Source organism: Mastomys coucha, unplaced genomic scaffold (genome assembly GCF_008632895.1).
Source record: "Mastomys coucha isolate ucsf_1 unplaced genomic scaffold, UCSF_Mcou_1 pScaffold22, whole genome shotgun sequence".
In the NCBI taxonomy this organism is placed as follows: domain Eukaryota; kingdom Metazoa; phylum Chordata; class Mammalia; order Rodentia; family Muridae; genus Mastomys; species Mastomys coucha.
In genome coordinates, this window is record NW_022196905.1 from 91,227,311 (window position 1) to 91,248,815 (window position 21,505).

Genomic DNA, 21,505 nt, shown 5'->3' on the forward strand with positions numbered 1-21,505 from the left:
GGACACGATGCGATCACTGTGCTCCTGAACTCACCAAAGATATGGTTGCCTGCCCACACAAGATGAAGCCAACCAACATTCTTGCATGGAGTGGGAAGGCATTTGTGAATCCCACTCCTAGCTAAGGTGCTATGGGTAGTTGGTGGCGTCTGTGGAAGAGTCCAGTCAGTTTTCTTTAGGGATGTAGCTCCTGGTAAATTGAGCATACTCCAGTATACAGTCCCATAAACATGAGTGATTGGACAGCACAGACTGGAGCCTATGAGTTATTAAAAGTAAAAAGGAAGAGGGAACAGATTTGGGGAGGTGTGGATGTCGAGGTGAATCTGGAAGGGATGTGGCACTGGTTGTGGGAGGGAGGAGAGCTGGATCTGGGAAGAGGGAAGGGTGGATCTGGGAGGTGTTGGAATGAGTCTGATGGAAATACACCTATGAAAATTCTCAAAGAATAAAAATGTTTTTAAAAAGAAACTGCAGGTGATAACCATGACCCTATGAGGCACTTTGTGAGGTCACAATGGTAACAGTGGCTTAACTATATTTAAAGGATTAAGCTTCATCGATTCAGTATTCAGTAAATAAGTATTGATTTGAATGTGTTATATACAGGGCCATCCCACTGCCTGCAGTAACCTGAAGCTTTTGGTTAGAATCGATATGGCTTCTGGGTAGTATAAAAATATCACAGAAAGGCTGGAGAGACAGCTCAGTGGTTAAGAGCACTGACTGCTCTTCCAAAGGTCCTGAGTTCAATTCCCAGAAACCACATGGTGGCTCACAACCATCTGCAATGTGATCTGAAGCCCTCTTCTGATGTGTCTGAAGACAGCTACAGTGTACTCATACACATAAAATAAATAAATCTTTAAAAAAAAATCACAGAGTTTCATCATGAGAATGTAGTGCATGGGGTAGTGGCCTCAGGGTTATCACAGAGCTTATGTATGAGCACTTGAACTTCAGAGTATTCAAAAGTCAGGCTTCAAATCCTAGGCATCTTCTGATGCTTCATTACATATGTCCCTAGCACCTGGCTGCTGACAGACTGGAAGTCAGGTTTGTGATGAGAGGGAATAATGGGTAGAATTGAATAAAGCAGGGCACGTAAGAGTTTAGGACAGAGACAGAGAGACGGAGTGCTCTAGTGCAGAGCCTTTGTATTCCTAGAAAGAAGTGGTTGGAAGTGAGAGAGGCCAGATGCCAGCACTTGGAGAGATCACTCATTCATTTAACTGTTTCTAGATGACAAGCCAGCATCACTTAATTCTAGACACATTTAGAACTCCACCACACTCAACTTCCTTTTTCTATAAAACTTGAGGCACTACTCACTCAGCCCAGCTCCTGCACCACCTCCCAAGCCTGGTTCTACAAACCGAAGGGAAGCCGTTCACGTTGTAGGCTGCATCATCTGTTTGAGAGTGTACATGGGACATCAGGTAGACCCAAACTGCAAATCTGCTTCAACAGTCTATCAACACAAGGTTCAGTCTAGTGACAAATTACCCTGAGCTTTCATTTCACCTTTGGTACAACGGAGAAAGCACACATACCTGACTAGGCAAGTCTGAAGCATCCAAGAGATAATGTATGGAAGAGAACCAGCAGCTAACAGTTAAATAGTGACTAATAGTGACTTTGTTTCCTGATCCCATCCCTCAGCAGCTAGCTTGGATCCGGGTGTCTGTGTGAGCGTTATTGTTATAAATCATAACCTCTGTTTCCAAACACACTGACGCCTTCCAGTACACTTGGCACTTGGCAATCATCACCCATGGCTTCTAACAATCCGATCAAGCAATTGGATTTGTTTTCCTATGCCGTCATTGGACTGAGCAATCCAGTGTTTGCTATGCTAAATAGTGAGGTTATGCTAGCATTATTTTAAGCATATACACCAATTTTTTTTTTTAGATATTTTCTTTATTTACATGTAAATTTCTCCATTCCCAGTTTCCCCTCCAAAAAACAAAGAAACAAACAAAAACAACCAAAACAAACCCCTGTTGCCTCCCACTTCCCCATGCCTGCCATCCTGCCCTCTCCCACTTTCTGGCCCTGGCATTCCCCTACACTGGGGCACAGAACCTTCACAGGGCTGAGGTCCTCTCCTCCTATTGATGATTGAATTTGCAATCCTCTACTATACACATGCTGCCTGAACAATCAGACCCCTCCATGTGCAGTCTTTGGTTGGTGGTTGAGACCCTGGGAGCTCTGAGGCATATACACCAACTTTTTAACTACCAGACTTGATAGGTAAAGGTCTATAGTTCACTCCAAACATTTCTAATTGTTAAAAGTGCTCAGGTAACAATGCCTAAGTTATTAACTCAGTCCCCTTCCCCCCATCCCACACAAATTCCTGGTACTATGAACTCATTTCAGAGAAGCCCTCACTGCAAGTATAATTTTTCTTGGAGAAACAAAAGCAGAGAGGAATTTTCTTGGTGGTATTTTGTTTGTTTTGCTAATTATAGCATTTAAATTATCTATCTATTATTATTTGGTAGTTAGTTTACTACAAGGCTTTTCAACCAAAATGTGGAAAGTCTTTTTCTAATTCTAATTTTGGAAAAATCATGCAGAGCAGAAGTTTGAGCTGCTTTTGGGTCTTTGAATTCCTGTCCAGAAATGAAGAACTTTGCACCCTTAAGAGAGTGATGCAAGTGCCTCCCGGACCAGATTTCTCATATGGAAAGTGGGCTGTGATGATGTACAGAGTTCTTGTAAGCATTACCTCTCTCTGTAACTATGCAGTATTTAGACTTATTACTAGCACAATGTCACTCTGTATGTGTGTGAGCATGTATGTGTGTGTGTGTGTGTGTGTGTGTGTGTGTGTGTGTGTGTGTGTAATATGTAAAGAATGAGAGTGTAAATCTACAACGGTTGTTGTAGTGCATGTTCCCATGTTTGTGAAGTACCAGACTGGTGACTAGCACACAATTGCTAATAGATTACCATTACTTCTTCCCATAAGAACTTTCCTGTTGAGTGAGGGAAGCCCATTTCTCTGATGCTCACTTACAGTACTCCTTCAGAAAGAAAGCACAAGTAAGAAGCACACTCTTCCCCACTCCCCCCACCCATCCTGCTCCAGTGTATGACTCACCAGCATTTTCCACTTTCACCTATTCATCCTCTGGGGTGGGAGTGACAAACGAAACTAATTGTCCTCCCTGAAACTGGAATCCACGTCTGAAGCCCATGGCAAGCCTTTGTGTTATCGTTCCCTTTCACGAGAGAACAATAGTTTCAAATGATAGTTTAAGCGTTCTTAGCAAAAGGCGCTAGTAGCAGCCACTTACCAGATGTCTCTGATAAATGTGCCTGTGTTCCACCAGACATTCAGCATGAGCTTCTAATTTTTGCTCTGCCAAAGCTAGAGTTTGCTAAGCAACATCTACGGAAACAGAAAACTTCATTCCAGTAACTGGTCTGACCTCTGGTTGCATGGCTATCTTGATGCTCATGGCAAGTCAGATCTGGACAGAAATACTGAGCCTTTTCCTGGTTTCAGCCTTGAGAAGCACAGGATTCATTCGCAGAACCATATGTGCTCTGCCATGTGCAACCAAATCAATTCTTCACACCCTTTACTCCTAGATCTCTCTTAGGACATGGTCAATGCTAGTCACTGGGGCAATGGGCAGGTCCTACTCAGTTTCCCATGGAAGAGGGAGGAGGTACCACCATTACTAACCAGTAGAGTTTGTTATCATAAAGCACCGTGGGACCTGAACTGTGGGGCTGATGTCTGTGGGTAGATCCAAAATATTTCAGAGGTCTCTAAGTCAATCTTAGAATCCAGTCTGAGTTCTACATCTACCATGATATATTTTGGAATGTCCACAAGAGCCTTTCCACACTCTTCTCAGACAAGAGTAGCCATGAAATGATCCCTAAGCTTCCTCTAGCTCCAAGGTCTTCTGATATTCACCTACATTACGCTGAAACCTGAGACCAAAACACTTACTAGAATGTACTAAGTCTCACAGGAGTTAGTTAGGATACCCTGATAAACCTGGGTGCCTGTAACAGCAGCAGATGGCATGCCTACTCAGCTGTCTGCATTTGAAGATCTAAACTGGTCCATAGGCTCAGGGCCAAATGACGACAAAGCACTGCTCACATCCAGAGCCACTTCACAGCAATTCTGCTCTGTGATACCTCAGTCTATCTGAAGCATTTACACTTTCTGTGGCTGGCCCTAAAACTGCTCTTGCTTTATCTATAAAGTGTGCCCAAAGCCCACAGAGGTCACAACTCCATCAATGGCAATAGCAGTAACAGAAAACACATAATCTAGAACGGTACTATTCAGACACATGTAGGTATGTAACTATAGTAACAGAAGCTGAAAATTCATTCCCTTACAGGCCTTACCCACAGTTCAAACATCCAAGAGCCACATCTGACTACTGGCTACCATATTGGACAGCACAGGTTACAGAGCCTTTCAGTCACGGTACAAAGATCTACGAGATAGCACTGAACCACTGTAGAGCCTAATCCTTAAGAACAAATCTTTGAACTGTAGAAGATAAAAATTTCTAGACCAGCACAGAGGCGAAATGTACAGATTGCCTCTTCAAACACTAAATTTTAGTGCATCCAGGTCAACAAAGCTGGCCTGAGTTGAGACTGCCTGAAAACCAATGACGTTCACTCTTCAGTCACAGTGTGACTGAGTAGAGGTCTCAAAGGTCACAAGCTAAGGTGTTGTGAATGACCGTTCCTTGTGGATTATCGAAACTGAACTTTGAGGTTCTTAACTTGTCATTCCATCAAATTTTATCCTCTGATTTTCATAGGGGTTCCTAGATCCCTTAAGCTATTAATTTTAAGAGACCTCCGTTAACAAAGGTATTCTTTTAACAGAAAATATCAGATGATATTCAACACCTTTCTGGGCAAGCGTGGAGAGCAAAAGTTATCCAAAAGTGTATCTGACACACATATATTAGTCATAAATTTAGATTTCAGTCCATCCAGGAAACATTACAGAAGCTCAATGAATAAATTATGAGAGCCTAGAAATGAACAGAGGAGCCATTTTAACTGAGGGCATTCTTACATCTCTAGCAGGTTCTTCATGGAAAGTGGCCGGATCAATAAGCTGTGTACATCAGGCCTCGTTAGGGAGCAAAACCCTGTATTCTTACTGCTCTGACTTCTAGAACATTGCTTCTTATAAAATTTCTTCCTAAATTGCCTATGAGACATTCAAGATTTATTTGGGACTTTTCTTGAAAACTAGAATGGAATGGGAAAATGAATAGTGAATTGGTGAAATGGAAAAAGAATTGGTGAATATTTCTAAAACTCTGGATGATTACCTCTATGAACTGATTGACTTAGCTGCACTCAACCAGTTCAGACTGAAGGAGAAATGCCTTTGTACATTCATCTAGTAAAACTGAAACACAAGCTGTTTAATAAAGAGTGATGGGCCCATAGTCTGCTTAGGTGGTTCACTATGACCTCAAGGCTCTGTAGAAGTATATGAGAATTATTAGGGCATGAATTCTCTGCTATCCTATTTGTGACTAATCATTAAAAAAATCAATTCATCTTTTGATCTCCAGTACTGCAAAAAAAAAAAAAAAATCAATTAGTCCTGCTCTTTCTTTTGACCTCCACATAGACTGTGCACACCTGGTTTGCCACTGGGGTGAGAGGAGTCACTGACAATCCTTACTCAGAGGCACACTTCCTTGCCTTTCCTACGACCCGTTTATGATACACAGAAGAAATACCATAGGGGACTAAGTGCATAAACAGTAACTTTCTCTACCATGTAATAACCCAGCTAACCAGCAATTCAAAGGAACATGTCTGCCTCATGTTACTCAGGAACACGTCTGTCTCCTGTCACTCAGGAACACGTCTGCCTTGTGTCACTCAGGAACACGTCTGCCTCGTGTCACTCAGGAACATGTCTGCCTCGTGTCACTCAGGAACATGTCTGCCTCATGTCACTCAGGAACATGTCTGTCTCCTGTCACTCAGGAACACGCCTGCCTCGTGTCACTCAGCTCTAGGATACTAGTGCTTCGACTCACGATGAGTGCAGGTCTTTGGTCTTTGGACAAAGCAAATAAACAAATCCTTGGTTTCAACAGGAGGAACATGGTGGCTTATATAGAAAGTAAAAAATAGATTAGTTCTAAGTTTTCTCCGATATTGCCCCATCTATAAAACCAGATTCAATTTGAGAAGATTTGGGTATGGCAGTAAATAATCTATTACTTATACCCACATAATGTCTGTGTAAGTATAATGACATGAGATATGATTAATAAGTATACATTCATATATCAAAATACATAGTCTATTATAAAGAATAGCAGATCATATGCAAATTCTGAAAATATGCATATGTTTATAATAACTATAATTTATAAATCCATGCCACTATTATTTTGAAAGGGATAAATAGATAAGACCTTTCTAAACCAACTAATAATATAACTTTGGACTCTATCCACAAAATCATTGTAGTGACTAATATTAACAAGATTCATTCAGCCACAGAATTTTATGATTAATAATCCAGTATGACTATTTTCCTTTCAGGTATTTATTGATTATTCTCTGTTCCAACTGTTGTCAACAGATTGAAGAATTAAACCTCCCTTCATAATTTTGTTGTCAAGATTAATCAGCCATTTGTTTAAGTTGGATGTTTTGTCTTGATTTATGTTACTTGCGCTTGTGAGTAAATTAAAATTTGATTTAATTTCACAGATCTTGCACAGAGTGAGAGACTCTGCCAAGATGGCGTCAAGGCGAGGAGCTCATGTCAATTAACAAGAGCTTATTGAAAGGACACTGAGAAAGGGGACCATAACTTACCTTTCTCTCCTAATCAGAAAATCAAACTTTAGTCAGAACCATACTCCTAAATACACACTGGCATACACTTAAGAAGAAAGTAGTGGAGAAATTCTACATTTCCTTTAAAAGTTTCAAAATTTCATCCCAAGCATAAATACATGATAAAAACACACAAACCCTAAATTCCCAATTTTGTCAATACACACCGTATGCCTGTGTTTAAATATCACACTGATCCCATAAATATGCACGCTTACTACATGTTGATTTAAGATATTGAAAGGGAAGGCAGTCTGGTTTTAGAAATCAATTCTAACTTTTAATTTATTCCCTTTGCTCTTTTCGCCTAATTTTCGCCAGTTCTGTCCTTGTGTCTCAGCTAAAGGTCACATCATCCATCAGCCGGGCCTCCATGACAACCCCACTTCTCTCAACGATCCCCAACTCCTCTGACAGTGCTTTCTGTTCACTGTGTCATTTATCCCAATTAATAATTATACAGTTCTCCTCTGTCTTCCTGTGTGTGCCATCTCTCCCCACAAGACAGAGAGATCTGTCTGGTTATCTTAAGCAGCCAGCATGGTGGCTGGCAGGATCAGCACTCAACAGGAACTGTGCAGTGAATGGATGACGTGAGTCTCTCCTTAGCGTCCATCATGGTCCTTCTCAGGACTCTCACAGACCAGTGGCTAGGAAGCCCGCTTTGCTGGGCACATTCGACCCCACTGCGCTTTGGCTCTGCGTATTATTAAGCCTATTTCCTTAGGAAGGGACATGCGCACTTCCTCAGTGATCTTCCGTCCTCTGACATCAATTCCGTCAAAAAGAACAATTCAGCCCCTCAGTTGCACCCGGCTCAGAATCTCTGTACCTCAGCCTCCAGGTGCAATTCCAGAGCTGAAGAAAAAGCTGCATCATAAGAGATACATTCTCCACAAAGCTCTCCATACCCACAACTGAAAGTGTCATGCCCCTGGCCGTTCATAGACACCTCGCTGGTCTTTCCTACAGCGAAGGCCACTTGAATCAACAGGGCACAGAAACTTCTTACCTGGAGTCCTTCCTGACTCTCGCTTTCTCAAAAGAAAACTCAGGGGGTTTGTTGAGGTCATAGGTTCGGGTTGTAGGCTCTGCAGATACTCCAGCCTTCGCGCCCCTCCTGCTGTGGAGAGAGACCAAGCCTGAGGTCTTGCGGTGAACATCCAGAGGCACTTTGTCGGGAGAGGCCTGCAGTGGGCTTCCTCCCTGCATGTGAATAACATCCTGCAGCTTGTTCAGCTGGATGCACTTGTTCTGCAGCTCTTCAGTGAGCTCCGCAATGGCCACGGTCTGCTTGGCCAGCTGCTCCCGAAGCTCTTTGAAGTGGTACTCCTGCTCCTGGAGTTTCGCATCCTTCCTCCTGACCTCCTGCTCCAGCTCTGCCACCTTGCTCCGCAGGGCTTCATTGCTGAAGTTCCCTGACTGGCCATCTGGGTGCTTAGCATGCTTGGGTTTCACCGAACCATTTCCCATGTTGCTCAGGAACCTAAGGGAGGGCACAGAACTGGGAATGAGCTAGTGGAGATCCACTTTCTAACCCCCCCCACCCCTTTCCAGTCTGCTTCATACAGAGACACACTGCAGTCATCATCCTTTGATGAGCAATAAAACCCTCCGTTCTTACAGAGGAAACTAATGACAGAGTTCCTTTATGCCTCTATAGAGAGCGGTTAGCATTTGGGTTCATTCTTCCCTGGTCTTTCAGCAGAACAGGCGTTGCACCTGAGCATTTTCTACAACTGGCTCTAGTCACCTGCTGCTCTCTGGATAGTTGTCAAAAACATCCTAACAGAGCTACGATTTGGATGTCACGCATGGCAGAGATTAGACATGCAAAGGTCCACAGAGGCTTGAAAAATGTCACAATTCCCACCAGATCCACTGGGCTACAGGAAAAAAAATCTCCCTTTGATTTAGAATTTGCACATCTGCATTCCTCACGGGGTAATAGAGCCCGTGTTGTCTATTAGCAGTTTGTTCTTGCCTGGTACACTAGTCAGTGTTGTCTTTCTGCCAATGCTGATGTTAAAAACCACGATCCCTGAGAAGAAACCATTGGTATGAAGTTTCTTCTGCATCCTTCACATTGGGTCCCAAAGCCAAGTTGTGCAAAAAGCGATGGCCTGTGGTATGATGCTCAATTCTTTTATTAAGAATATCTCCAGGGCTCAAAAGATAGCTCAGTGGGTAAAGCACTTACTGAGCAAGTGTGAGGAAATAAGTGAGTACCCACATGAATTCTGGGTAGACAAGGCAGCCTGCCTGTATTCCCAGTGCCTAAGATACAAAGATAGGAGACAACTGGAACAAGTTGATTAAGGAGATTATCCAAATTGGTGAGCTCCTGGTTTGGGTGAGAGACCACACTTCAAAAAGTAGAAATAAATTTACACCTAACAACAACTTCTGTCTTGCTTAGGCACAGACACATGAACATGCATACACATGTATGAACACCACATACACTTGCAAAAAAGATGGGGACATCTCCTCACAGGAGGGCTGGGGAGATAGTTCAGAAAGTGCTGTACATGCAGGCATGGAGACCCGAGTACTACACACAGTCAGGCTTCTAATCCCAGTGAGGGATGGTGGAGACAGTAAGATTCCTTGGGTTGGGTAGCCTGGCAGCCTAGCCTAATTTGCCAATTCTGGATTTCAGTGAGGGACTCTGACTCAATAATACAAGGTGGATGGCTGCTGAGAGGCAACCCCTGTGAGTCGTACCCCTGTGAGCCGTAGCCAAGTGTTCCAAGTGTATTCTAAACAGTGACATGTACATGCACATGCATACACACACACACAACACAACACACACAACACAACACACAACACACACACACAACACAACACACAACACAACACACACACAACACAACACACACACACAACACATACACACATACACAGAGCCTCTTGGAAACCCCAAAGTTATCACTAATCAGGGTACTAAAAGAAGGTCAGCTATTATAAGAGATAATTTTTGTTGATTTGTCATGATTATTTTTTTTAAAGTCCAAAGCTTGTATTTTTTAACATTTACTATAAATTCAAAAGGTTGGCACCGAAACATTTCTTTCATTGATATTATTACTTCAACAGAAACCAAGTAGCATGTTAAGGTTTATGAAGCCAATTTCACATAAATAATAGTAAAATTTTAAAAAGTAAATCAGGGCTGGAGATATAGGTTAGCAGTTAAGAGTTCCAGCTGCGGACAAGCACCTGTAACTCCAGCTTCCAGAGATCCAGTGACCCCTCAGGCCTCCATATGCACTGCACTCACAGGTGCCTACACATAATTAAAGATTAAAAAATAAAATCGTTTTGAAAAGTAAATCGGCAGGTCATAAACCTGTGTGAGCAAAATCCCGTAACTGTAGAATTTGCACAGCTGAAGCACAGCAGATGCTGCCCTGACTAGCCACTCCTTGTACACCAAGCACTGCAGTATTGGATGGCTTAGTCCAGAGAACTGTACATCACCTGTGGAAAACAACTGGATTCATTCTGATTTTATGAAACCAGAAACAGAAGATCAAAACTGAAGTTTATAAACATGTGTTTTCCAGCTCCCCCATTCGGATTTCTAGCTCAGGGAGAAACAAAGATCTTGACTTGATTTCATGAGTTCTATCAGGTTAATTGTGGCCTCTACAGAGGCTGACTAGATGCAAAAAGTTAATAGTCTCCAAATTTTAAACAGATGCTACCAACCAATGGAAGCTGCACTAGATCAAGGCAGAAATAGGAAATGATTCATCTTTTAGCATTGGATTCTCGCTGGGCGCAGCCATTAATAAACATAAGTGTATGCAGAGCTGCTTCCACAGCAGAGGACATGGGGCAGGCATAACCTTTAAGCTTCTGTTCACCGGGCAGTGCTTGTTATTCTTACCCATTAGCATCACATAGAAAGATGAAGGAGGGAAGAATCTAAAGAAGTGAACCTGGACAGGCTTGTATCCAGAATAAGCAATTCATCAGACGTCAGTTTGAGACTTGAGAATTAACTTGAGTGATATTGCGAAAGGGGCTCCCAAAAGTCTCTGAAATGAACGTGTGAACAAGTCTTGATCATGCAGCCCTAAGCTATTGTCTAGACAGAATTTTTGGTTTGTGAACAAGCATTTTCAGCCAAAGAGAGGTAAGGAGGAAACAGAGAACACGGCAAGCATAAACAGATTTAAATTTAATATTGAGCTAATGACTCATTCTGTACTCACAAAACAACTGTTTATTGAGCCTTGAGTACCATATACTCTGTGGAGTACATCCATAGCCTCTCATGATATTAGCACTTGGATTTAACAATAAAAAGTTATAGCCTCTGAAATATGAAAGAGTCTAGAATCATTGCTGTATATGGACAGAGCAAAATCTGTAGCAGTCTAATCACTTCACAAACCTAAGGCACAGTTAAGGGTAGAGCATTAAACTTCCCAAATACCCTCTCCTCTGTTTCCCTAAGGTCACCTTGGAAGCTGAACAAACCATGTGGAGTGTTTAGAATTCCTAAAGCAGGAAGAGATAGGAGCAGCCAACTCACCTTTCAACTCACTGACTTACACAAGTTACTGGGTCTTTCAAGACTGGCGTGAGCTCTCACTTCACCTGTTTAAGTTTTGCTACCCCCTAAAGCAAGGTACCAAGCCTCTGGCCACGTGAAATCTAATTAGATTCACACTGTGTGCTTCTTAGCTGTCACTAGGATAAGCGATTTCTCAAACACGGATTGCTGGCCACCAGGAGAATTGAGCTACACAACGTTGCTCCATCCGTATAGCAGCTACAGGTTATTAAAATCATTTTTACATTATAGGACAGTGGATGATGTAATAAGAAATGACATTAGAGATTAAAAGCCTAGTTTTACTTGAGCAACAGAGTCAAGATACACAAGGGGAGGAAGCAACCTGCCCTCTCTCAACTTCCTGTAAGTTCCATGGCATCACAAACTTCACTTTTGTATCTATAAAGTGGGTATATTAATCTCCATCTCATAAGGGTCATGATGAAGACTGCAAAGCACCCTTGTGTGATGGAAAGCACTTAGGAGTCACGAGGTCCATCAAGGGCTCTTCCAGCAGGATGGGGCCAGAGATGGGCTTAATAGTCTCTATAGAAGGAAAACACAGAATTGAATTTCTGCAGGAGGCAGATATCTAAGGAACTGGACACCTTCCAGACAAGAGGTCCTAAACAATGCAAATATTCCCTTGTAGGAGTGAGACCTTACTCTTCCTGGACACTGTCCCACTGAGAAAAGAACACATCATGGAACAACAAAACCAGGAAAGAAGCCCTAGCAAAAGACTGGAGATGAGAAAACAGTCTGAACGGCAACCAACATTCTATTGATAATTTATAGGTCTCCTCGGGTTTGTCAGCTCCTTAGTGCAGAGTCTACTTATCCTCACTTACTGAAGAGAAACTGGTCAATCCAAAAGGTTCACTGAGTTATCTCTGAAGGCACAACCACTGAACTCACTAGAGAGGGGATGCCCTTCACAGTCACAGAGCAGAGAGAGAGCAGAGGAAGCCACAGCATTTAGCAAGAGGAGAGGCTAAAACCGTCGTGCCTTTTCTTCCTTCTCCTAATGCTCCCTCTGCAGAAGAAGCTATTTACAGAGCAAAGACTCTAGGAAGGACTTGTGGGCGGAGTCACACCTGGCAGACAGTGTGGCAAAATGTGGCCCTGTTGTCTGCCCTCCTTTCGCTCTCTAGTAGTTTAAAAGCACAAGTCTGGCTCTGATCTAGTTAATATTTGTTGCTCCATCTACTCTTCTAGAGTCTGATAGAAATGCATCCACATGAACAGAAATATACACAAGCACACAGAAAGAGACACTCACATGCACACACACAAGCACACACACAGATACACACACTGAGACACAGCTATGCAGAGGAATACATACACACAGACACAAACAAATACACACACATACGCAGATACACACAGAGACTCAGAGATACACACACATATATACATTCCACATCCTGATACACAGAGAGAAGCACACACATACACAGACACACATAGGAGATTTACACATGTGCATACACAGATACACACATATACAAACACACTCACATACACATAAACAGATACACACACAAAGACACACATATACAAACTCACACACACACACACACACATACACATAAACAGGTACATACACAGAGAGACACACAGACTCTCTCTCTCTCTCTTTTTCACACACGCACACAGAGTGAGTGTTTACAAGCATATATATGAGCATGCAAGATGGCTCAGGCTGCAGAGCCAGAGGCCCTGTCTAAATACCTTTGTCTAGTTTTTCTGAGTCCTCAGAACACCCCCTAGGCTTTAATGATAAGAACAGAAGAGACAGATTGACATTTAGACAGACAGATAGACAAATAGATAAAACAATTTGCATATCATGTAGAATTCTTAGACAGTCATACGACATAGATAATGATAAGAATTTACCACTGTTCTTGGTGTATGTCATCATGGCTTAATGAACACTAAACAGTATTATTACTGTTAGCATTATTTACTCAAGGGAATGGCTTATCTCAATCAAAACAAAAAATATTGATTAAACACTACACCAAATAAGCAAGCTGTTAAAGGAGAGCACTCAGAGCCCTGACTCTAGCCCATACTGTGCTCACAACAAAGCAACAAACATTGAGAGGGTAGAGAAGGAGAGTGGCTGAAAGAGCCCTGGGGAGACAATAGTCATGCAGTCCAGAAGTGACTTCAAATCATACACATCTGACCCCTGAAGAAAGTGCAAAGGGAAGCCCATGGAGAACGGGCACATTTAAGAACCACATGCAAGCAAAGAATGAAATCACCTAAGCACAGACTTTACCAATTTTTACAAAATTTAACCTGAATGTAGATCACGGGTCTAAACCTAAAACCCCCAAACCTAGAAGACAGCATAGATGAGTCCAGATGACCCTGGGTTCAGTGGTAACTTTTAAAATAAAATAAATAAACTACGAATAATTTAGGAAGGAGAAATTGTTATGTTTATACTTTGTTATAATGAAAACTGTGCCAAAGAAGAGAGTGAGGTAGTCGAGCAAATAAAGGAGGTATTCTCAACACGCAACAATTTAAACAAGCCTGAAATATGGGGAAAGACCAGAGCAGATGTCTCACCTGAGATTCATAGAGAGCAAAGAAAAGCGGGAGGGGAGAAGGTCATCTTTGAGCAGGTATCTTCAAACTAATTAGAGATACTGAGACACAGCGGTCACAGTCCATAGCACAGAACACATCGAAGCTGGCAGGGTATGGACTGACAGGAAGGCTGCTGTGACCAGAGGCCACATAAGATGACACAGTCACTTGGGAAGACAGAGCAGGCATTTGTCACTCAGGTAATCATGCCTCGCCATGATTATCCAATAGGAGTCACATGGCTTTCTTAAAACCATCAGCTTTATTCATGAATGCTGCAACTTTGAAGCAACCATGTCCTTCTGTTGGTTAACAAAGAAACTCCAGTCCATCAATTTACCAGAATATTATTCAAGAATAAGGAGTAGCATTAAAAAAAAAACAAAAACAAAAACAAAAATAAGAAGGCATAGAGGAACTTCAGATACATATCACTAAACGAAGAAGTCAACTGGAAGAGTCAACATACTGTATGAGTCAACATACAGTATGAGTCCAACTGCACAGCGTTATGGGAAATAAAAAAAGGTGTAGACATGAAAAGATGAGTGTCTATCAAGAGCTGTAGAGAGCAAGGGAGAAAGAAACAAATAAGTTAAACACCATGGTGCTTGTGACATTGAAACTATTCTATATGATATTGCAATGACAGATATATGTTATCATGCACTTCAATAACCCATGGCATATTCAATACAGAGAACAGACCCAACTATAATGATAGGCTTTAGTTAGGAATATGTCCATATCAGTTCACCAGTTGTAACAAACACTGACATGTATCACACTGCTACAAAGACGGCTCAGAGGATAACACCCTTGCCGCACATCCAGAGGACCAGACTTCCACTCCCAGCACCCACACAGACAGCTCACCACTGGCTACAACTCCAGCTCCAGGGGCTCTGGTGCCCTCTTCTGGCCTCTCTGGGCACCACACATATATGGCACATAAGTACATGCGCATAAATAAAAATAAATTTGAAACAATTTTTTAAAAATCTGTTTTTAATGTTGTTAGAAACAAAGGAAACCGAGGGGGTGTATAGGCTTTCCTGTATTTTTCTCTAAACCTAAAACTGTCTCCGAGTCGAGCGCCTATTAGTTAGAACACTTACTTTGAAATAAATGCAAGAAAACCTAAAGCCTAACTCACTGAAAAAAAATGGGCTAAATGGATGATGGGCGGAAGGAAAGTAATGAGTAACAAGCTAAAAGGGAGGAATCTGCTGGAGTAAGGAACTGAAAATGCTCATGCCTTATTATGGTATCTGGGTTTTAATGCAAGCCAAGTTCTTTTTCAAGCTGTATAGTCATATCTGTCCTTTAGAAGACAACGCCTCTGGAATAACCATGAAACCAAACGAAGAAAGCTCAGGGGGAGTAAAACAAAGGCGGCTGCACCCATCCGAGTGAGAAGTGCTTACGAGATTAGAGCCGGCCCTGAGTCTCTAACCTAGTCTCCTGGAGCAGACTTCTTGAACTAGGGAAAATACAGACCATCTCCATGGTAACCAGAGGAGGAAAACATTACTACAGAAGATTTCACAGAAGTGATGGCTACAGGTAACTGCAATTTCCTCCCCTTCAATAAATCATGAAAGGCAGAATGGATTATTTTTATCATATTGGGAGTGCAGCTTGAAATTGGAGGAGGGGATTGAGGTGGCTTCCTTCGATAAAATTCTAAGGTTATATGAAAATGGATACATAGCTCTATGATACTGCCATTTGCTTGACTCTCCATCGCTCTTTTGGGAAATAAGTCGCCATCAGGGAATATCTAAAGCCCCATTTCTTTTCCCTGAAGCAACCCATACAGAGTTGACCCTGTGAGAAACAGCCAAGTCCCCTATCGGTGCTACAATTACAAGCTTCGTTCCCGTTGCCCTGTGACAGTGGACATGGGACTCAGCTTGGAATTGACTGCTGTTTTATCTAAGGCACAATGTCTTGCTATTGAGAATGCTTTCCTCTCGATTCACAACCCTGTGAGCTTGTCACACATCACTGTTCCAGCCACTACCAGCTCTGTGTGGAAGAATACACCCCGCCAGCAGAAGTCACAGCATGAGATTTATGGAGACTATGTATCCTATATGTTAAAGAGTTCAGGGTACTCCATTCAGCTCCCTTGGTGGGGTGGGAATGTTTCACGAGCATATAAACCATAAAGGAAGACATGAGGGCTGGCATGCACAAATCAGGACATTATAGCTGAGTGAACTTGATGGGAAGAAAGAGAGTAAGTCCCTCATGTTCACCTTGTGAGGACCATGGTGACCAGATGAGAGGCGGGTGCCATTAGCCGGAATGAGGAGCAGATTTGGGAGACAGAGCACCAGTTTAATTTTGGACATGCTCAGAACAAGAGATCTGTGCACATTTCAAGCGCAGAAGTGCAGTAAGCACTAATAAATCAGGGACTGGAAAAACCAAAGGAAAGGGAGAGACTACGAGCCCTCGCGGTGGTTGACGGACCCCTGGGATTAGTGACACGCCAGCAACAGCAAGCTTGGAAGTCTGAATCTTAGATTGGAAAGAAAGGAGCTGTGGTAAGAAAGCTACCTGTTAAAGTGAGGAGGGATAGCCCGTACACAGGGCTGCAGGAGACGTGCCCCAAGGAAGAGCACGTGAGGCAAGTGGAACCATGCCACCAGACAGAAGAACTGGTGAGGGTGAAGCAGGTTCAAAACCCTGGTAAATCTCATAACTGAGAACAGTAGGCATTAGAATCAGCTCCTGACCAGACTACCTGGCCTAGAACCTGTGACCAGGCCACCCCACAAAAGTACACCCTTTTTTTTTTTTTTTTGTCCCATGACAAAGAGTCAGGCCTGAAAATATGCATACAAACAAGTGAATACATATAACTATATATGGACTGACCAGGATTCATATATAAAGCATATGTATCATATTATATTTTATGGTCTATCCTATAATAACAGTGAAAAACAAGGCCATGAATTTGAAGGAGAGCAGGAGGGATAGATGAGAATTTTTGGAGGGAGAAAAGGGAAGAAATGTTGTGATTATATTAATTCTCACATTTTAAAAGATAATTTTAAAACATAGAAGCAGCTGAGAATCAAATTCAGGGTGAAGTCTCTAATTGCACACGAGACAATGGGGTAAGTCAATCCCAATGTCTTAATCTTAGACGGATTGGGGGAAAGCATGACCTCCATTCTGTGTCATTCATTCATTTAGTGATACATGTTCCATGGAGCACCATCTAGAGTGATCCTCCATAACACCAACAGAAGGAGGGAGGAGTCACACAGAAGGAGCCTTGTGGAGACAAAATATGCTGAGTTGGTCATGGGCCAATAAGATGGAGAGGCCTATGCAATGAAAAGAAGTCAGCCTGAGAGTCCACCTCACACCAATCAGAATGGAGTCAGCCTTGAGTCTACTCACATCAATCAGATGGCTAAGATCAAAATCACAAGGGACAGCACATGCTGGTGAGGATGTGGACAAGGGGAACGTTCCTCCATTGCTGGTGGGAGTGCAAACTAATATGACCACTCTGAAAATCAATCTAGTGGTTTCTCAGAAAATTGGAAATAGTTCTACCTAAAGACCAAGCTATATCACTCCTTGGCACAGACCCAAAAGACGTTCCTCCATACCCAAGTACACGTGCTCCACTATGTCCATAGCAGCTTTATTCATAATAGCAAGAAAATGAAAACAACCCAGATATCCCTCAACTGAAGAATGGATAAAGAAAATGTGTTTCATTTACACAATGTAATACTATTCGGCTGTTAAAAGCAAGGACATAATGAATTTTGCAGGCAAATGGATGGATGAACTAGAAAATATCATCCTCAGTGAGGTGTCTCAGACCCAAAAAGACATACATGGTATGTACTCACTGATACATGGATATTAGTCATAAAGTATGGAACACCCATGATACACCCAACAGACCCAAAGAAAATAAACAAGAAGGAAGGCCCAAGCAAGGATTCTTGAATCACACTTAGAAGGGGAAGGAACATTGTCATAGGAGGCATAGAGAGGGAGGGAACTGGGTGGGAAAGGGGAGGATGATGGGAAAGAGAAATGGGGAGGCAGGATCAGGTGTGGGGAGAGACAGGACAGAACCCAGAGGGCCTGGAGAGTGAATGAAAATCTGCAGTTGGGGTGGGAGATCTCTACGAAGTCTCAGAGACCTGGGATACAGGACAGTGGGGACATGGAACCTAAAGGGGCCACCACCTGTAGCCAGGCTGGACCCCCAGTAAAGGGATAAGGACATGAACTCATCACAAAACTTTTGACTCAAAATTTGCCCTGTCTAAAAGAAATGCAGGGATGGATGGAGCAGAGACGGAAGAAAAAGTCAACCTATAACTGACCCAACTCAATACCCATCCCCATGGGCAAGCACCGATCCCTGAAATTATTAATGATACTCTGTTAAGCTGGAAGACAAGAGCATAGCAAAACTGTCCTCTGAGAGGCTCCCCCAGCAGTGGACTGAGCAGATATCAACAACCAAACACTGGACGAATGGAAGTCAAGGACACTTAAGAGAGAGTTCAGGGGGAACTGAAGGCCCTGAAGGAGAAAGGAATCTCACATGAATATCAACCAGGTCAACTAACCTGGACTCCTGGGAGCTCCCAGAGACTGAGCTACCAATCAAAGAGCACATATGGGCTAGAACAAGGCCCCTTGCACATATGTAGCAGACAGGCAGCTCAGTGGGAGAGGATTTCCTTAACCTGGGAAAGACTTAATGTGCCAGGGTGGAGGAATACCCAGGGGGGCCCACCCTCTCAGGAGAGAAGGAGAAGGGTGGAGGAAGAGATTCTGTGAAGGAGGGACTGGGAGGGGAAGCAGTGTTTGGGATGTAAATAAATAAATTAATAAAAAAAAAATAAGTGAGGCCAATTCTGCAGAGGTAAGACTTGAATTCACATGAATAGATGAGACCATGGAGGGAGATAAGAAAGAAATACCTACATTTCCGAGTGTGGACATGCCATACCTGTGAAAATATAATTTATGGGGGAAATAAAAACAGAAAAGGATAAGGAAACATTGTCGGAATGACAGAAGTCTGTTAGACAACTTGGAAATAGACATTTCAAGAGTCGAGCAGGCCACAGCTCAAATCCCAGATGTATCAAAGGAAGGGAGATCAGAGAGAAAAAGCACAGAGGTTAGCCATTTCAGCAGCCTGAAAACAGACCTCATTTAAAAGTCTCACGGAAAGAGCTAAAGCCAGAGTTGGGACTTCAGGATGGTATTAAAGGAGCATACAGAGAATTTTTACAATAGTAGAAATAAGAGTATTGATAAGCCCAAGAAAACGAGCCGAAGAAGCTGGAGAAAATGAAAACCTAGGAAAAGAGGGAATAATTGGAAAACACAGAGAAATCGGACAACAGAAGACCACAGGGCTTGGCCAACAGCCGGGCAGCACCTGCTTTCCTTCCCTGTGAAGAGAGTTCTCACTTGCATCCTATGAAGACAGGCCTGAAGGCAAGGACAGTTAAAAGCTAGGTTCACAGGTACCATCTTTGCAACTCGTTTATTCTTAGTTCAGGCAGGTTGCGATGGAGAGGCCAGTCTAATTCTCCAAAGGGAATTCTTCACCCCATCACCTCCCTAGCCCGGTGTGCAAATGCAACAGGAAAGTGAGCAGCAGCTGTTGTCTATTCTGTGGGATGATCGCCTTCTCTGTGAGCTAAATAGAAACTTGCAAAGATGAAAAATGGTTTCTAAGGCGCTTGTGCGTATGGGGGTGTGGCAGGGAGCAGGTGGATGCTGCACTCTCTTTAAGACAAAAAAAAGCCCCTTTTCTATAGAACTTTGGAAACAAGCATGCTAAAAGTGAGGCTCACCCTTTCTCATGGTCCCCTGGGCTGGTTCTGTTCTCAGCTCTGGCTTCCCTACTCTGCCACTCTGCCTGTGTGCTCAGCTCTCCTACTTATACTTGAACCCATTTCTTTTTTCTCTCATTTCCAAAGTGGCTCTTTTCTTAGCATTTGTTTGCTCTCTTCGCTTCTACAGGAGGATATGCAAGCGCCTCGAGGTGCTGCGTGATAAGAAGACAACCAAACAAGTTTAGAAGCACTTGTAAAAGTCCTGGCAGTAGTCTTGTGTGAACAATCATCCATTCAGACCTTGGAGAATCAAGCCAGGATGGCACACCGTGACAGCACCCTTGAGTCCCAAGTCCCAGCAGAGCCCAAAGGACGCTACAGCCACACTGCGCTCGCTCTAAACCCAACTGCTGCATGGAGCCACCCGAGCCACAGAGAGAGAACGAAACGCGTCCACATGTCCGCACGCAAGCAGCCTGAGAGACCGGCTGGGTGTGGGAGAAGTGCACACCGCACAACGCACGCCCAGCGGCACCCTAGTGTCCCCACTCCCGTCCCTGGTCGCGAGCCGCCCCCCCGGGTGCCCGAGCCCCCCAGCCTCACCAGGCCGCCGGGTAACTTTCCAGGTGCGCAGCTCGTCTCCTCCAGGCGGCCGCAGCGTCTCGGCGTCCTCCCCCACGCCGCCCCTCTGCGGCCCCGGCCGGGCTCAGCTCAGCTCTGCCCCGGCGCACCGTGCGCTCGGTGCGGTGTCCGGGCTTCTCTGGAGCCGCCGCTCGCGCTGCGTGGGAGCCGGGGACGCGGCGGGCGCGCTGCGGGCGGGAGCTGCGGCGACGTGGGTGCTGCCGCCTTCGCTGCTCTGCGGGGGCCGCCGCGAGAAGGAGGCGCGCCGGAGGGAGGAGGGAGCTCGGCGGAGAGGAGGGACGGAGGAGGGCGGGGGTCAGCCTGGGGTGGCGTGGGAGAGCCGGGAGCCCGCTTCCTTGAAGGTGGGGTCACCCGCGCCGGCGCGAACCTGTACTCCGGAGCCGGCCTGCGGCGACAGCGACAATCTGCACTTTATACCCCGAACCTCCGGAGTGAGGCAACTTAAGTAGGGCGATAACATCGTGGATGCAAGCGGGTGGTTGGTTGTGTTATTATTTCTATTTCAAGTGTGTGGGCCGAGGGAGAGGAAAGTTGAGGGGGGTATTCATCATCGCCTTCCCTCTCCACCCCTGTGCCTCCAGCCTGCTTCATTGCGGGCTCTTGCTCTCCTTTGTTGGGCCTCTCTCTATTCCGCCTTCCCTTCCAGAGCACAAACCGGTGCACACACCCTGGCCATGCTCTCTGGTGTCACAGCGGTGCCCTTCTACATGACACGTGACCCAAGGGCTGCTTGGCCTTGAGCTCTTCCAAGACTCTGGAACTTTAACTCGCACCTAGTCAGTCCACTGTACGTGATGCTTGCTGGGGACAGTGGCTGAGCCAAGTTTCAAGGGACAGAGATTATACCTCCTGAATCTGTGAGCATGAAGCTCTCTTGGTTATTCAAGCAGGTAACTGAATACTCTCCTGGGGCCTTTTAGAAACAGTATTCTGAGGCGGGCGTTAT

The 21,505-nt window shown here is 44.0% G+C and overlaps 1 protein-coding gene across 1 annotated transcript in view; it reads right to left on the reverse strand.

The window, feature by feature from the left end:
* Prkg2 (protein kinase cGMP-dependent 2) overlaps positions 1-20,758 on the reverse strand; it is a 110,234-nt gene extending 89,476 nt beyond the window's left edge. The window contains exons 1-2 of the mRNA XM_031336905.1: positions 20,521-20,758; positions 7,895-8,368 (exon numbers count right to left, since the gene is read on the reverse strand). Of these exons, the coding sequence (XP_031192765.1) occupies positions 7,895-8,355 (461 nt within the window). The 5' untranslated portion in view covers positions 8,356-8,368; positions 20,521-20,758. The remainder of the gene's footprint in view (positions 1-7,894; positions 8,369-20,520) is intronic.
* Positions 20,759-21,505: the final 747 nt, after the last annotated feature.